The sequence below is a fragment of the Citrus sinensis genome, chromosome 2 (assembly GCF_022201045.2).
Source record: "Citrus sinensis cultivar Valencia sweet orange chromosome 2, DVS_A1.0, whole genome shotgun sequence".
NCBI classification, from domain to species: domain Eukaryota; kingdom Viridiplantae; phylum Streptophyta; class Magnoliopsida; order Sapindales; family Rutaceae; genus Citrus; species Citrus sinensis.
Window position 1 is genome coordinate 31,223,916 of NC_068557.1, and position 16,981 is coordinate 31,240,896.

Here is a 16,981-nt window from a genome sequence, read left to right on the forward strand (position 1 = left end):
CCTTCTTGAGAGTTAGCGGTCTTTCCTTCCTACAATTGTAAGCAGCCCAACAGTGGTCGAATGCACAGTCATACAGCTGGCAAATAAAAAATCCATGATTTAATCACTGTTTCTTTAAAAAAAAAAAAGAAAAAAAGATATATAATGAGTCATCCAGGTATTTGTCAAAGGATAATTTCATGGACCACAAAGTTGTAGCTGAGTTTGCAGAAGGTTTAATATCAAATGATCAAATATTATTGACAAATTTTTAATTCAGTCCACTCTTAGTCGTGCGACTGACCATTACACTCGTAGAATTAATGTCTTATGCGCCCCCAGCTCAACTTTCTCTAGTCTTTCCCGACTTCGAATTTCGGTTAATCAAAATTATCGTTACTCTTGAAATCTGAGTTTTCAAAGGAAGAAACTTTCGTCGCTTTTATTTCTTGTAATTTTAGCTTTCCTCTAGAGTTGAAAAGAACATCCGTAAACTTCAAATTCTTACTATTTATCTTGTATTTTCAGGGAGCTGCTTGTGGATAAAATCATCAAATCTTTTTGAAAAAAATTCCTATAAAAATGACAAGTAATTCACTTCCGGAAAATGAAATGTGCATCTCACTTACACGAACATTCTTTTGTTCGTGTCATGATAATATTATTGGTGGTTTGTGGACCCATTTGAACAATAAAAGAGGATTTTCCTCTATATAGGGGAAAACTTACAGCAATCGGTGACTTTGGTAATAAAGTAAAACAAGGAACTGGAAACTGGAAAAAGAAATTCATAATTATAACTGAAAACTTGTGAAAGTAGTTGTGTTGATGATTTGTCTCCTGAATTGTGACAAGCTGTGCACACATACATGTATATGTTGAAGATGAAGCAAAATCCAAACTGAATTTTCTAATAGCTGAAAAATAACCACCAAATCTATTTTATTTTTTTTATTTCACTTTGATCTAAAGAAGGAAAAAGAACTGCAAGACTTGGGATTCATCACAACCAGTTTTTGCTTCTTCAATGAAAATACTGTCACCCGCAAGAGTAGATGCTGTAAATGAGAGGTAGCAACTTGTTATAAGTGTATGCATTCAGCCCACTGAAGATAGCAAGCAGTACACAATTGACAATTCTCTCTCTCTCTCTCCCCTTCTTTTATTTTTTGATATTTGATAGACTCACTCTCTTTTTCTTTTAATTTATATTATTGTGCTTTAAATATTTAAATTATTTCTAAAAGATTCATGCGATGGACTGATGCTGCAATTTGGATAACATGGCGAATTGACCCAGATTAATTAAATCAAATCGAATTTCAAATAATTTTTTTAATTTTTTTTTTACCTAATTTATGAATTTACCGCCAAGATATTCAATGTATCTCAAACAATAAAACAAACCTTAGAATGCTCTCAAAATTATATCGTTAATAATTAAGTGAATATACTATCCTTTTAACCAATCTCATAATGCTCTTTGAATTATTTTACACATTTAGGGATGCATCCATGACAAATTTTTTAAAAGTCTGGGGTTACAGATTCTAGATTAGGAAATGGCACTGCTTTACATTGTGTGAGATAGGGCCACAACTTTGCTTCCTTTGCTGGCAAGATCTGCGATTCCTTGGTGTATTTTGGTTGTGGCCATTATTGTAAATTAGGTAAAACTTTATTTAATCCCTATATTTTAAAGTTAGTGTCCTATATTGTAAATTGACCATCTATATTTTGATGTTTTGATATATTTTTAAAAATACATGGACTAATTGGACATTAACCTCAAAATATAGGGACTAAACAAAGTCTTACCATTATAAATTTCAGCTTTGTTAATTTGCTCGCTAATAATTGTTACAAATAAATTCATGTCCTTGCCTCAGGCCTCAGCACACACCTCCTGAGAGATTGAAACAAGACATTGTCAAAGCAAATTAATCACAGTTGACTTGTGTGATGAGGATTAGTGAAATAAAAAATTGCCCCATCTGGGTATTTCAAAATGCGCACAGCAAATTGCTGCTTTGTTGTCTTAACTGGCGGGAATGATTCATATGAAATCAAGTAACACTCATAATAACATGTGGGTGGTGTGTATGTTGCATGAGGACGTGGCCATGAAATGTAAATTAGTCGGCTATAATTCAAATGGTCATGAAACTCGGAGTCATTTCCAACCACAACTGTTCAGAAAAAAAAAAATTGTGATTACGCATACAAACCAATTAAGGAATGAGGGCTACCCATGCTAGCTCTTTGCAGCCAGCCGCAAAATTTGTTGTTATTGGTGACAAATTGAACCCTAACTTGAATGGAGCCTTTAAGGTTAGTAGCTGCCTCAACTTTAACAGAAAGCAAAATCATTAACTGATTGACACAAGGAGAATTGTTCGTTGTGAAAGGAATCATGAACATTAGCAATGTATATAATTCGCCATTGACCTTGTTGATTTGAGGAAATTGGATTCGGATAAAGTATATTAGCTAGGACTGTGAGTGGGCAAGTTGAGATTCGATGGGAAATGAAGCTTTCGGTATTGACAAAAGTATGCATGTGAGCCCCCACATAAAAAATATACATCATATGAACATTAAAAACGTGGAAGCAGCAGGCAAATGTCTATGGCTTTCATTTATACATAATACATTATCAGCTGAATCGAGGCTATAAATAACAATTTGGTTTTTTCCCTCCTATTGATCTTTGTTAATTTCAACGCCCCTCGCCCTCCCTAAAAATCATCGAGACAATCCAACCATTAGAAACATTGTTAACTTCCAATATTTTTTTATTGTAGTATCTTAAATATTTTTATCCTTAGAAATTTATATTGGTTAATTGTGAGTTTTATGAATTCAAGAGTAAATTATAAAAGACACACACAAAAAAAAAAAAAAAAACGAAGAGAGAAATAATTAATTTACTAAAACAATCTTGTGGTGAGTTTGATCATTGTTCATTTTCAAAACTATGTAGATCGTTTATGAGCATGATAATAGTGAGCCGGCGTGGAGATAAAACGTGATACAAAAATGATTCATAGAAGTAAGCTGGCTTCGTCGATGAGAATGTAAGCAAAAAAATATTTGACATCTTATTGCATGCCGATCGAATTGACTAATAATGGCAGAATATATATAAAACAAGGAGAAGAGTCCAAACTATAATGCAGGTTAGTTATTTTGTTTATGATTGAGGCTAATAGCTAGCTAGCTACGTGTTCGTTGGGTTTATGTCGGTCAAATTATTGACTAGCCATCGCATGTAATTCAAGCTTCAACTTCTGTGTTTTCTTTTCGGCCGCAATAAAATTGTTTGTTTGACGATAAATGTCGGCGAGTTAAGTACGTGGCACCTCTAAGAATTTAACCAACTTTTTCACTATCGAACCAATATTTAATTTTATAATCATATTAGACTATCGGCACCCCCCCACCCCCCCATAATCCTCTTTAAATCCTTTTTCAATATTTACAACTTTAACCTTAATTGTGATTACAATATTGAATGAGAGACTATATATCAAACTAAACCTACATATTTTATATACACACACATATATTACTTTTGTACGTAGTAAAAAATCTTTACACAATCAAATATGTTGTATGTATTTTTTTTTATTTTTAACACTCTTGTTATAAACTCCCTTTTATATATATTTAGCCCTAAATTAAATATATTTCTTTTATTAACTATTTTTATACCAAGAGTGAGCAAAAAAGAATCATAAATTTATATAAATAAAAAAATCTGATGAATTTTTTTTAGAAGTAATTATGTAGGAAATCTTAATCACCTTTTTTTTTTCTTCAAATAAGAGAGAGAGAGAGAGAGAGAGAGAGAGAGAGAAAGAAACTCCATGGATATTAGGTGTGAACAATAAAAAAGAAAAAAAATGAAACATTAGTTTTGATGAAGAATAATTTTAATTAAAACAAAATTTTTTGTTATAGGTTGTTATATATATTTCTAGATATTGAAATTAGAAAAATGAAGAAAATGGTTTTAAGAAATATATATAGCCATATAGGGGTGCCTATGTTCTGACTCTTAGGTAGCGTTTGTTTTTTTATTTGAAATCTAAATGAGTCTAAATTTTTCTGAAGTCTGAATAGGTTTAATTATGAAAATATGAATGACATGTTTGTTTTTTGTTTTTAAATATCTGAATAAAAGTGGCATCTTATTTGTTTTCACAATAAAAAACATCTTAAATTTGGTTATTTGACATTTATGTCCTTCTAAATTAAAACAAAAAAGAGGATTAAATTTTATATTTAGGAAATAAATTATTTTACAAAGATATTTTTGGAATATAATATTTACTTGTCATTAAGACCTTTTTTCATTCAGATAAAAGTCATAAAAATTTACTTTTTCTATTCAGATGTAAATATATGAAAATCAGACATAAGTTTCAAAAAATAAACAAATATATTTTAAAAAATATATAAAATTAATAAAATTTCATATTTAAAACATTTAATAAACAACCTCTAGTGTGTTAGTGTGTGTGTATATATCGTAAGAATGGCATATAAGAAACGTATCGGCAATGGAACCCACTTGTGCATTTGTTGTGTGGAGTTTGTTGGCCATATTTTCCTTATTAGCACTATTTTAGCTCAATCACAACTCAACTCAATTTATTGTCTTATGCTTTGAATCTTGATCACTACATTAAAGAATCACGTGACTGATGGAACAACTCCACAGAATGATCCATTTCCCATTAACCTTTTATGCTTATGCCCTTTGCTTTCCTTTTTTACACACCATTTATCGTGGAAGCTTTTAATCAAGCTTCCGCATTTTGAATTTTCGATTAATTTCAGAACTTGTTACTGTGCTTTGATAGTTTGATTTAATTGTTTAAATAATGTTAAAGATCCTAATATCTGGATCCCAATTTATATAATACTGATATTTATATATTAAATAATATAATAATAATTTTACTACTTATAAAAGTCACATCTAATACATAAGTGATATATGGGGTTAATTAGGGTAGAAATTGAGACTTAACATTCCCTACCATTATTAATCGTTAATTGTTCTCCTTTAAAAGGGGTTGATTTGGAGGGTGAGCACTTGGTCTGAAGCAACATATAACTCATCAATGTTGTAGTTGCAACTTGCAAAATCAATTACTCTATCACATGGTTCGTTAGTTTCTCAGGGTTTTGCTTATTTACCGCATCATCGACAAAAGTTTAGAGCAAAGGGAAACCCCCCATTCAGTCCCTTATTTTTGGTTTCTCATTTACTCAGATTGTCAAAAATACTTAAATATTTATCTATCAATTGAAAGATTTTGTTAAAAGTTTACCATTTTTCCCCACGTTTTCATGTTTCAAATGGTCTGTGAGTTTCCTTTTTTTTTTTTTCCCCCTTTTCGATATTAATTAATATGACGAGAAAGGTGACGTTTAGCCTTCAAATATAAAATTTAGATGTCAATTTTCTAGTAGTCGATAGGTATTAAGTTTTTTTTTTTTAAGAAAATTGGAAGTCAAAGTATGAAAAGTTCCAGTTATGTACATGTCTAGACTTTTGAACACTATTTATCACTCCGTAATGGATTAACAGAACTTGGAACCACCATTTTTAAGAGGCAGAAAATTCATCAAGCTCAAAAGCAGAAGTCCCCATTTCGGGGGTTTCTAACGTGAGGGCTTAAAATGTCATCAATAATCAATAAGATGATTAATTAACCTGTTTTTATCAAGAACTACCCGGGGTAAAAAAAAAGAAAAAAAGACAAGCTAATTAAGTATACTAGTAATCAAGAATCTCTGTACACAGTTTATTGTGAAAAATAGTAGGTGAGTTGAGTGCGTTGGTTTACTTGTACATATATACAAAGATTATTTTTAAGGATCACAATGACAATGGCCATGGCGATAGTGACTAGCCACGAAGCATTTAATGAATTAGGTCTTGGCATTGAAGCTGTGAACCATCCAGCATCTTTCGAAGGTCTATTGTTGAAAATCTCATCTTATTTTGTGGTCCCATTCATAATCAAAGAGAATATATATTAGTTTCGGATGTGACTTGTTGATGCGCGTACTTTCCTTAGTTTTTCCTCCATATTATTATGATCGAGTGTACAAAGTAACAATATTATTGACCTTGTTAATTAATTACTTTCTTAAGGCATACACACCTTGGTAATAAAGTCATTCATTCTTAATGTTGATAATCAAGAAATAGTATTTCCTTTTTCTGCTAAACACGTCAAAACCCTTGGCTTTGGATTTTCAATTTGTCCTGACAATTTCCATGAAACACAAGGGAAAAAAAACAGGAACCAGTATTAAGGTTTAAGTTCGACCGTTTCTTGAAGTCTTTTAAGGACTATGGGTCATTCCAACTCACTTAGGAAACTTATTTCGCATATGGTTAACACTTAATGTGCGGTCCAAATTGAGAGAGAGAGAAGAAATTGGCTTCCAACCCACACAAAGATTTCCCTTTTTTGGTAAATTTTTAATTGCTACGCACCTTTACCATTCATGTCGGATACTTTTTGAATTTGAGCTTTAATTTTGAGCCACTACATGCTTAAGCTTATAGCTCATGATTTCCAAATAAAAACAAAGGAATAGATTTTGACCATAGATCAATAACAATATATGCGTGTTAAAAAAAAAAAAAAATCAATAGTTTTTTGAAATGATAAAAATTCTTACCTGAATTTCTTTTCGATTGTAATGACCTCATTGGAATATTTTTTGTTTTTTTTGACAAATTTCTTGGAATCTTTCTTGTAAATCTCAAAGGTTAAGGAACGCTTTATGAGGTTTTTAAAATCAATCTATGTCTTTCTCCATTTTAGGCAAAAAGTATTTATATGACTTTCTTGTTAGGAAAAATGATAGCATGCTTACACTAAGGAAAAGAAAAATGAGAAAAGAAAAAAACGATGTCCCTCTTGATATACTCGAAACAATTTACCACAAAAGACAAGTCTGAGGTGTAGGTATTTTCGTATGTTACATCTTGCAAAATTAATTGAAACACATATAATTCAGCGGTAAAACTTTCTATATATTTAGTTGTACAAAATGTGATAAAAGCACAGTACTAATTGCCCTCAAAGTGGTCCTCTTAAGAGATATGGGGAGATTTTCTTGTTGTGAACCCATTAAGAAAATTTGACTGAAGAGACCATCCATAATTATATCATTAATTGTCCTTTCTACTTTAAAAATAATCAGATTCAGCCTCATAGCTAATTGTAGTAAAAGAGTTTTCAGAAAGTCCATACTCTAATGACACAGGAAGAAAGAAAATTTAAAAACGATCATCTAAATTGATCTTCTTATTGCCAAATGAACAAGCTTGAATTTTCTAAGAAGATCGATCATATTGTGTCATCTTTTTACTACGAATTTAAGCATATGAAATTACGCACGAAATTGCACAGAATTTGTTACTATGTCTGCGTCACAAATATTAGCCCTAGCTAGGTGAAATAACTACGTTTAATTAACGTGTTTCCTGTACAGTCACAATAATCGCGGAAAAAAAAAAATAATGCAAATCATTAAGAGAAAAAAAAAATCTTCATATTAGTGAAACCACTTGAATCAACGACTTCAAATACGACTCAAAAAATTAAATTGTTTGACAATTGCTTGAGTAACACTTGCGTGATTGCTTGTGTTACGGAAATCTGATCAATAGAGAACCCTAAGGTGGCTGACTATGTGTAAAGAATTTGAAGACGTTTGAGTGTGAATGCTATTGCCACGCATCAATTAATTTTTGACTACTTGATCAAATGATAAAATATCAATGTATATATGAACCATGGACTTGAATCATGTATGCGTGGTTCCATGTCCATAGGAAACACTATATCACTCATAATGATCGCTAAAAAATGACTAATCATTCCAACATTTAACATGTAATGTCAAGGTGGGTATGCAAAAAGTGACCTGTCCTTGAGAACTATTAAGTGACGTCTGGCACGAGGTAAAGCAGAGAACAAACTGTGTGGCTGGGGGAGATAATCATTAGTTCAACGTTGATCCAATCGAATTAATCAAAGAGAGAGTGAGGTGACAGAGGAATATTTGAGAAGCAATGCCAGTTGGTAAAGTCAGTAATTCTCATTTGAGCAGTGCATATGATTGCCAAAGTATAAATTAAAGCAGGAAACAAAAAATGAAAGAAGAAGAAATAAGTTAATTAGAGCACTAAGTGGGATTGGCATTGAATCATGAAACGGATGAACAAACCCGTCAAACCTATGGCTCTCACACAATACTAAAATATTGAAAAAAAAAAGGGAAACGATTAATTGATTCGTTGATTGCCAAATGCTTCTTCTACAACTACTATAAATGAGTTTAACAGTATAAGTAGATGAATGCTAGATGCATCACATGGAGTTGCCTTCACTTTTGTCATAACCCATGAGTCACAACCCTAGTCCTAGTAAAACAGTCATGCTTTCAAGAAGGTAAGAAAATTGAGAGCTGAAGAGAATAATGGAGCCTTTGAAGTGTGAGTGGGGTCTAATTCTAATAAAGGAAAGAGGTCTTATTGTATTGATTATACCTTTGAGCAATTTTGTACAAGTATATTTTTCTTATATAACATTTATCATATCGCCATTGCTAATTATTTAATAATTAAATAAATTATTCTTTTATATATATTTGTATGTATGTATTTAATTCATTCATGTAGTCAAAAAGTCTAAGTAGAAAACAATATTAATTGAAAATGGCACTATTCATAAAAAATATTTCTAGTGAGGCACAATGGGAATTGAAACTATGAGAAGAATAGATCCATTAAGCACACACAAACTTGAAATAGTAATTAAAAAAAAATTAATGATATAGTCACAAACTCTTGTATAAGTTTATTTTGTACAAACTGATATGACACTAATTCATTGGTTGAATTAAATATCCCTTAGCTCACATGATTTATTTATATTATTTTATATTTTCATCCAACCAATGAATTAATGCCACATCAGTTTGTACAAAATAAATTTGTACAAGAGTTTGTGGTTGTATCATCACTCTAAAAAAATATAACAATCTATTAAAAGTTCATTGCGCAAGTGTAAGGTGTGTATGCAGCTTAAGTTTCATTCAGGATTCAGATTGAAACACTATAAGGGGCTTATTTCATATATAATTTTTTCAGCAAATATGATATTTTGTAAATTTCTTAAAGGCCGCTTATTTTATAAGTTTCTCTATATTGAAAATGGTTAGTAAAAACAAATATGAGGTTAGTTTTTATAAGCATCTTATTAAATTTTTAAAAACAGATGGCAGCTTACTTTTTATAAATAGCCTATTATTAAATAAGTCAACACACTTTTTCAAAATTCCTATTATAATTTTAATATCTCAACAAAAAAATGTATTATTTTTCAATGCGTCCTAATATATAAATTAAAGGAAATTTAAACTTATGTCATTCTTGTCATTTTATAATAAAATAACATTTTTCGTAATAAAATTTACCAAATGTACGTTGGTTTTTAAATTCATAGCAATTGCAACAATATATATTTTAACAAACACCAAGTACTTTTTTTATCAGCAGCCTATTTTATCCGCACAAGAGAAGAAACTTATTTCATCATCTACCCCAATTGAAAACTGGCTCTTAAGTAATTTAATCTCCATAAATTGAATAAAAATAATTACCCGCTTATATATGGTTTCTGAATATTATGAGAGAGTGTATGCGATTCCCAAATTTAGCCTCCTCTTTTGCTTCATCTCCAATTCATACCACTTGTAATTTTTATTTTTATTTTTTTAAAAAAAAAAAAGAAAAAGACAATAAAGAAAACAACAAAAACTATAAGCATAAAATTTTTATTTTTTTATTATTTTCTTTCAGTTATAAAAAAAAGGTAAAAATCTTAGAAAGTTAGCAGAGTAGAGATTAAGTGAATATATAAAAACTAAATGGACGAACCCCAATTAATTAATTAAGAGTCGTAAATATACTTTATAAATACCCACCTCATCCTCAAAAGCTCCATCTCCTTAACTTTCACTTTCTCTTCTGCTTCTCTCCCTGCTCTGTTCTCATTTTTTGTTAAGTAAGAAAGAAGAGAGAAATCCCAAATCCTGCTGAATCCTGCTGAAACCTTTGTTTCTGCTGTCCTTTTGATAATCAAAATCATTCTACATTCCTTTGGTTAGATAGTGAGTGAGAAAAATAACACAATAAATCCCATCTCCGTTTTAATTGCTCCTCCGCTTTTGTGTTACTCTCAACTTATATATGTATATGTTGATCATCGCAAAAAGTACAAATTAATTAAGATACACACAGTCTATATAACTAGAATATCAGCAATATTGTTTCTTCTAAAAATTTGCCCGACTAAACCAAATGATTCTAAATGTATTACAGCTAGCTACCTTATAAATTAATTAATTAGTTATATATTATAAGTATTCATCACTTTTGTTTTTGTTCTGTTGAATGAATGAATCAGGCAGGTGGTCAAGAAAAGAATGGCGTTTCCAAATGAATTAGCAGCAGGAAGAGAGGAATTATCACCAAAGAGAAAAATGGGGAGAGGAAAGATCGAGATCAAGCGGATCGAAAACACAACAAATCGCCAAGTGACCTTCTGCAAGAGGCGCAATGGTTTGCTCAAGAAAGCTTACGAATTATCTGTTCTTTGTGATGCTGAGGTTTCTCTTATCGTCTTCTCCAGCCGCGGCCGCCTTTATGAGTATTCCAACAACAGGTATAATATTTTATATACCTCCACTAATCTCTACACATATTACATACATATCTGTATGTCTCTACCTTTCTCAATCCCAATTTCTCAACCCTACTTTGATTTTTTTTCTTTTTTTCTTTTTTAACTTAATTTCATGTTTTTTTTTTTTAAATCACTTAAGTTCTGAAGAAATCTTGTAGCTTTTTTCTAAGGTTATATGGTCATGGTGATTTTCTTTAGTTTTCTTTTCTAAAATTGGGACTTTTATTTCTTTCTTGATTTCTTTTTCCGGGGGTTATTCTGCAAAAGTTTCGGAATATTAGATCCTAGTCATGATTTTTTTTTTTTTTTTTTTTTTTTGCTTCTGCTATAGATCTTTGGCTGGATTTAAGGTCAAAGAACATACTCATTAATTTTTTTTTTTAAAAAAAAAAATAGATTCACTTGTCTTTCTTCTTTCTGTTTTGTTTTTTTTCTTTTTATGAGCTTTATGGGGGTGTTTATATTTTTTTTTGTTTATTTATTTATTTTAGCTTTCTGTTTATGATCATATTTTGAGCTCTTGGTTTGGTGAATACATAGATCTGGTGTAATAGATAGAAATAGAAGCATTATATATGGTTATGGTCACACAGTAGTAGAAGTAGCAGCAGAAACAAGCATAGGTTTGGCAGTGAGATCACCTCCCTCCATTGTTGTTAAATTTTCTGTTTACTTTCTTTTTTGCCCTTCCCCATTATTCCTCTTTGCCTTCTTTTGCTCTCTTTCCCTTTCTCTTCTGTGTTTGTTATTGTCATCTATGAGGCTGGCTAGCCAAGTGAAAGGCCTACTAGCCAACTGAAGCTAGCTGTCCAATTTCTTTGTCACTTCCTTAATGGCACGTCAGTCGCACATCAACGCAATCACAAGTACATAGTCAAAACTCAAAAGCAAAATTATCAATCCAGTCTCAAATAAAGATTTTTTATATACATATGAACATTAGGGTTCCGAACAAGGAACCCCCAATTTTGGTTTCTCTGATCAAAACTTTTATCAAATCTAACTCTTTCAACCAATCAAAACCGAATTAAGTCACGTTTAATCAACACCCATATTACGTCTTCGCCAAAATCACACGAAATCTTCTCTAGCCAATCAGATTTAATCACAAATTTTACTTTTTCTTAAAAAAAACTAACCCTAGTTAGGGTTTGAGGACCATACCAGACCGAGATGAAGTTGGTTTGTGGTTTGTTGTCTTAGTTACAAGAATCTTGGGTCACGTCACACACGATTTTTCAGTTTCTTTCCATTACTGACAAAAGAGTTTATGTCATGATTCCTAAAACTAGCTTCTCCTTATTATTATTATTATTTTAATTTCATCCCGTCATCTGAACCCTAATTTTTTTTTTTTAACACTTTTAAATCTTCTATGGTGCTAAAATTCAAATATCCCACCTGCTGCCCCATTTTTTACAAATTTGATTTACCTGTTTCTCTCTCTCAGTTAAATTCTTTTACAAAGCTCTGTTAGACACAGTCGTGGAACCAATCAGATTGCATCAACTGAGAAAATCATTACAGCAAGTCACTGTTGGCATTTTCCAGAGAGCTTTGCATATGTTGAAGATCTTGCATAGATATTTTTATGTAAGTTTAGTTTTATAGAGAGAGAGAGAGAGAGAGATTACAAGAAAGATGGTGATGATGATGTGGGTTCTGCGAGCCAATGAGAGACTTCTGAGCTTTTTTTTATTTTCCTTTTGGCTTCTTTCATGCAATCAAAACTTTGGCTGCTCAGTCGGACTCGGACGGCTCTGATTCACTCTGACCTTCAGACTGAATAAAGTTTCTGATTTGCAACAAAATAAGATAAAAACTTAAATCTTATACAGTACTTTCACTAATCGAGGTGGATAATAAGGTTAGGGTTCTGGCTATCATCTATTGGTTAATGGGTAAGTGACACATGGCGCATATTTGACCATAGACCGCATTTAGCCAATCATATGTTTAGGGCTTATGCCAGCTTGGCAGAGACAGCCAGTCACAGGTCGAGGAAATTAAGGTATCTGAACCACGATCGAGAAAAGATAAGTGGATCTCTTTTCACTGTTGCAAATAGAAATTATTATTATTACTTTTAGCAAAAAATTCATATCATATCACACGAATTTGGGATAATTTTTCAGACAAGAGTATGAGTCTGACTCAGCAACTGAGATTTCATCCTTCGCCATTATTATACGCTTTAAGGTTTCGTATTAGGTTTAGTTAACTGAAAGAGTTGGTTGATTTGACCGTTGAGACGGCACAATTTGGCGGTTAATTGCATTAGAGCTTTTCCCACTGTCCAGAATTAGAGTCATCATAACATGCCCACGTGAGAGATTCGAAAAGGTTGCTTATTTTTTTGCTGAAAATCAGGAGCTACTTGCATTCGGGACAATATATATATGTGTATTGTCACCATTCAAATCCTAATGTTGCTTTTTTAGCCATTATGGGAAATTTTTTTTTCCTCTATGTTCAATTATTCAAAGATTTGTACTGATCTATTTTCTATATATCAAATCTCAATGACTTCGTCTAGAGGGTTTGAGATTGGAAGAGGACAAGTTCTTGTAGAGATATTAATTTTCTCATAACAGCTAACTAATTTGCTGCTTGATTATCCATAAATCAACATAAGTTATGCCAAGATTACTGTAATATGCGTATGTGTTTGTTGGTAGATTGGATACCTTTATGGCATTTAAATATAACTGGGAGGAGGGTAAGATTATGTCTTTCAATATTAAAATTCGCCGGTGGATTTTTTTGCATTTGTTTTCTTTAGTTCTCCTTCTATATTGAGAACTAATGCTATGAATATGGTATATTGCAGTGTGAAATCAACAATTGACAGGTACAAGAAGGCCACTGCAGATACCTCAAATACTGGGTCTATCTGTGAAGCAAATGCTCAGGTACAATTTAAGCTCTCAACTTTACTTGTAATGGAAGAAATATAGGTCTTTTAAGGTGGGTTACTGGCTACATTTGGTTCTTAGACTAATGATGATTTCTTATAGTGTGGTAAGAGTGGTTGCCACTTGCCATTGCCTTTTATCTATTTGCTTAATTAAATTAAGGTTGCGAAAATGGTGCTTTGTGTTTCGACTTCAAAATTAAGTACTACAAAGTTCATTTGATGAAGTTTGCCAGATAAATCAATTCAAGAAACTGTTGTACCAATGTTAGAGAAGATCAATATTAAAGGAGAGCATATGTATGAGAATTTTGAATATTGTTATGATTTATAGTATTTATGAATTTATGTAAAACAAGTATACGTAATTGCATATGTATGACTTAAAATAACTTTTTTCTGCCCTCTAGAGGCTAAGATCAAGTGGTTTTCAAACAATTCTTTTTGACTTGCTATCCGAGTTGAATTCTAAGGCAATAGAGGACAAAAAAATTGATTTGGACTTAAGTGACCCCTTCTTTTTTAAAGAAAAATAATAATTTTTTTTTCCTAAACCATGAATTGAGGTCTTAACATTTCTGAATAATGTAGCATCAAGAAAAAAAAAAACAAAAAAGAAAACCTTGCAAGAGAGAATGCAACTAATAAACAATTCTATGGTCAATTACCATAAATAATTTCATCTAGGTTTAGAAGAGTTCCAGCATTTTTTTGCTCAGCACCGTCGATGCAATCATATAAATATGTTTTTTTTTTCTTTTTTTGCATGACTGGAAAAATGTTGTACACTTTTGATTTAACAAATAGGCATCATGAATTATGAATTTTATGTAACACTTTTTATTTGACTGCATTGTGCACCTTAAAAAACACTAGTATAAATACTCTCAAAATGTTGCAAGGCTGTGAAAATTCAATGTGTTATTATGAAGAAAAACAAACTTCTGAGAATGATATGGAAAGCAAGAGAGATGAATATTTTGTGCAAAAATTATTTTTAGAAGAATGCTAGGAGATGGGAGAATTTTAAGAAGGTTAATACACTTTTTAAAGTACTGTATGTGCCTTTTCCATATAACATTATTTAATTATCTTGTAAGTTCTCTGACAACATAAGTCTTACACCATTAATGTTTTGCTAATCCTAATAAAATACGTCAGCATCAATGTGGCTCCAAATCCCTAGTTAAAAAATTTTCTTCACTTGATAGTAAGCCGTTCACTAATTAATTTGTTATGCTCATTGCTATTGTATCCTTTGAGGTTCTAAAGTACTTTCTTGTGGTCACAAATCTCAGTTCTACCAGCAAGAAGCTGCCAAGCTGAGGATACAAATTAGCAATATGCAAAATTCAAACAGGTAATTATAATCTCAAATGGTCCTAGTCAATAATTGATTATTTGGATTGTTTTTGGGTTGAAACAATGTTTTGACAAAGCTATTAATTTCCAGAAACATGTTGGGTGAATCACTAAGTGGGTTAAATTTCAAGGAACTCAAGAACATGGAGACTCGTTTAGAGAAAGGTATTAGCAGAATCCGATCTAAAAAGGTATTCACTATCAATTCACATATATATTTATGATACTTATTTATGATCATTATAATATCAAGAAAAATAAAAGTAAATATATGTGATTTATATCTATGTTACTAGCTTCAATAATACTGATACTTTTATTTTCCTTTTCCTCTTAAACTGTGCCAGAATGAGCTGCTGTTTGCAGAAATTGAGTACATGCAGAAGAGGGTATCTAAACTTTACCTCTGTTATCTCTCAATAAGTTCTTGTTTACGTTTCATTATGTAATTCGTATGCTTATCCTGACATGGATCACTGTTATAATTGAATTTTTATTATTTGTTTAGCCTTGTTTAAATGGGGTGGGGGAATCCACAATTTTAGGAGTGATGATCGATTACTTAACATTGAGGATCTAATGAAGGTACTTCAGTAAATTGCATGGCTAACCGTCTAATCGAGAAAAGAACAAGATACAAATTTGTGGAAAAGATACAATATAGGGCTGTATTGATACGGCTGCCATTCATATATCGTCAGAAATATGAGATATGGATATAGTATAAGAGAAAATTAATGAAGAAATATGAGTGAATTTCTATACATTGAGCTGTGATTTAACTGTGCAATGGGAATCTCAACATTTATAGGTTGATATTTTTATAGTAGCATATATAATTATAGTGGTCTGTCTCTTTGTTTAAGCTACATAATGTTGCCTTCAGTGCGCTTATATAAAATAGTTGCATTGCAGGAAGTTGACTTGCACAACAGCAACCAGCTTCTCCGAGCAAAGGTTTCTGTATTATACCTTGTTATCAATGTTTGTGTGTGTGTGTCACTTTGCCAAATTTGTAGTACTGGCTAGTAACTGAATGAATCTTCTTATGGTTGGTCTTTGTAGATAGCCGAGAATGAAAGAGGACAGCAGAACATGAATTTGATGCAAGGAGGGAGTAGCTACGAGATTATACAGTCTCAGCCATTTGATTCCCGGAGCTATTTCCAAGTCAATGCATTACAGCCCACCAATCATTACCCACGCCAGGATCAGATGGCCCTTCAGTTAGTGTATGAATATCCTCTTCTCCCTAAGCTTTCCCAGCTTATTTATAAATTTAATTATCTCATCATTGCACTGCTCCAAATGTATAGTTCTGTTGCATTGATTGTCGACAGGGATTCAGATTTCCCCCCTTAAAATATGTAGTCTTAAGTGCTTCACTAACTGCCTGACTCAAATGGGCTTATGTACACACATATATACATTTTGATGGTTCTTGTTAATTGATTCATTTGAGGATGATGATTGTTGAAAAAGTAATGGAGAACAAATCGGGAGTCATGCTGATCTTGTAGATAAATTCATGATGCATTTTTTGGAGATTCCATGCCTTTGGTTCTTCATTAGTGAAATCATTTGTCTGATATAATCTTCTTTTACATGTGCAGTTAATATGTTTGAAGAATATTCTGCCATGTCATATCCTATGGAGGGTATCTAGCTATTACTTCATTCTAGATAAAAGGTGTGCAGGTGCGCGCTCAAAATTGCTATAAGATGCAGCGAAGAAATCAACTTTGCTTAATTAAGTGATCATCAGGGGCCTAAGCTAGTAGCTATATAAACTATTTTAAGACTCATAAATATTATATATATGTTTGTCAGCCATGAATTCATATTCTGTATGCCTAATGCAAACACAAAGTCTCTGCATTTTATATTAATTTCGAATATGATATTAATGATTAGTAAATGTCGAGTGTCCGTATGTATG

At 31.7% G+C, this 16,981-nt stretch overlaps 1 protein-coding gene across 1 annotated transcript; it reads left to right on the top strand.

Moving 5' to 3' along the window:
* Positions 1-10,009: 10,009 nt before the first annotated feature.
* LOC102617808 (agamous-like MADS-box protein MADS1) lies at positions 10,010-16,960 on the top strand. Its single transcript, XM_006467514.2, has 9 exons — positions 10,010-10,191; positions 10,488-10,745; positions 13,597-13,678; positions 14,979-15,040; positions 15,134-15,233; positions 15,390-15,431; positions 15,958-15,999; positions 16,108-16,274; positions 16,656-16,960. Exons 2-9 carry the CDS (start codon positions 10,507-10,509, stop codon positions 16,657-16,659), a joined length of 738 nt encoding a protein of 245 aa, XP_006467577.1. The 5' UTR covers positions 10,010-10,191; positions 10,488-10,506; the 3' UTR covers positions 16,660-16,960.
* Positions 16,961-16,981: the final 21 nt, after the last annotated feature.

What these genes read in the sequence shown, in the direction of transcription:
- LOC102617808 (XM_006467514.2), top strand. Translation starts at nt 10,507, where the DNA reads ATGGCGTTTCCAAATGAATTAGCAGCAGGAAGAGAGGAATTATCACCA. An exon ending in TATGAGTATTCCAACAACAG is followed by an intron (nt 10,746 to 13,596) that starts GTATAATATTTT and finishes GGTATATTGCAG; the next exon opens with TGTGAAATCAACAATTGACA. An exon ending in TCTGTGAAGCAAATGCTCAG is followed by an intron (nt 13,679 to 14,978) that starts GTACAATTTAAG and finishes CACAAATCTCAG; the next exon opens with TTCTACCAGCAAGAAGCTGC.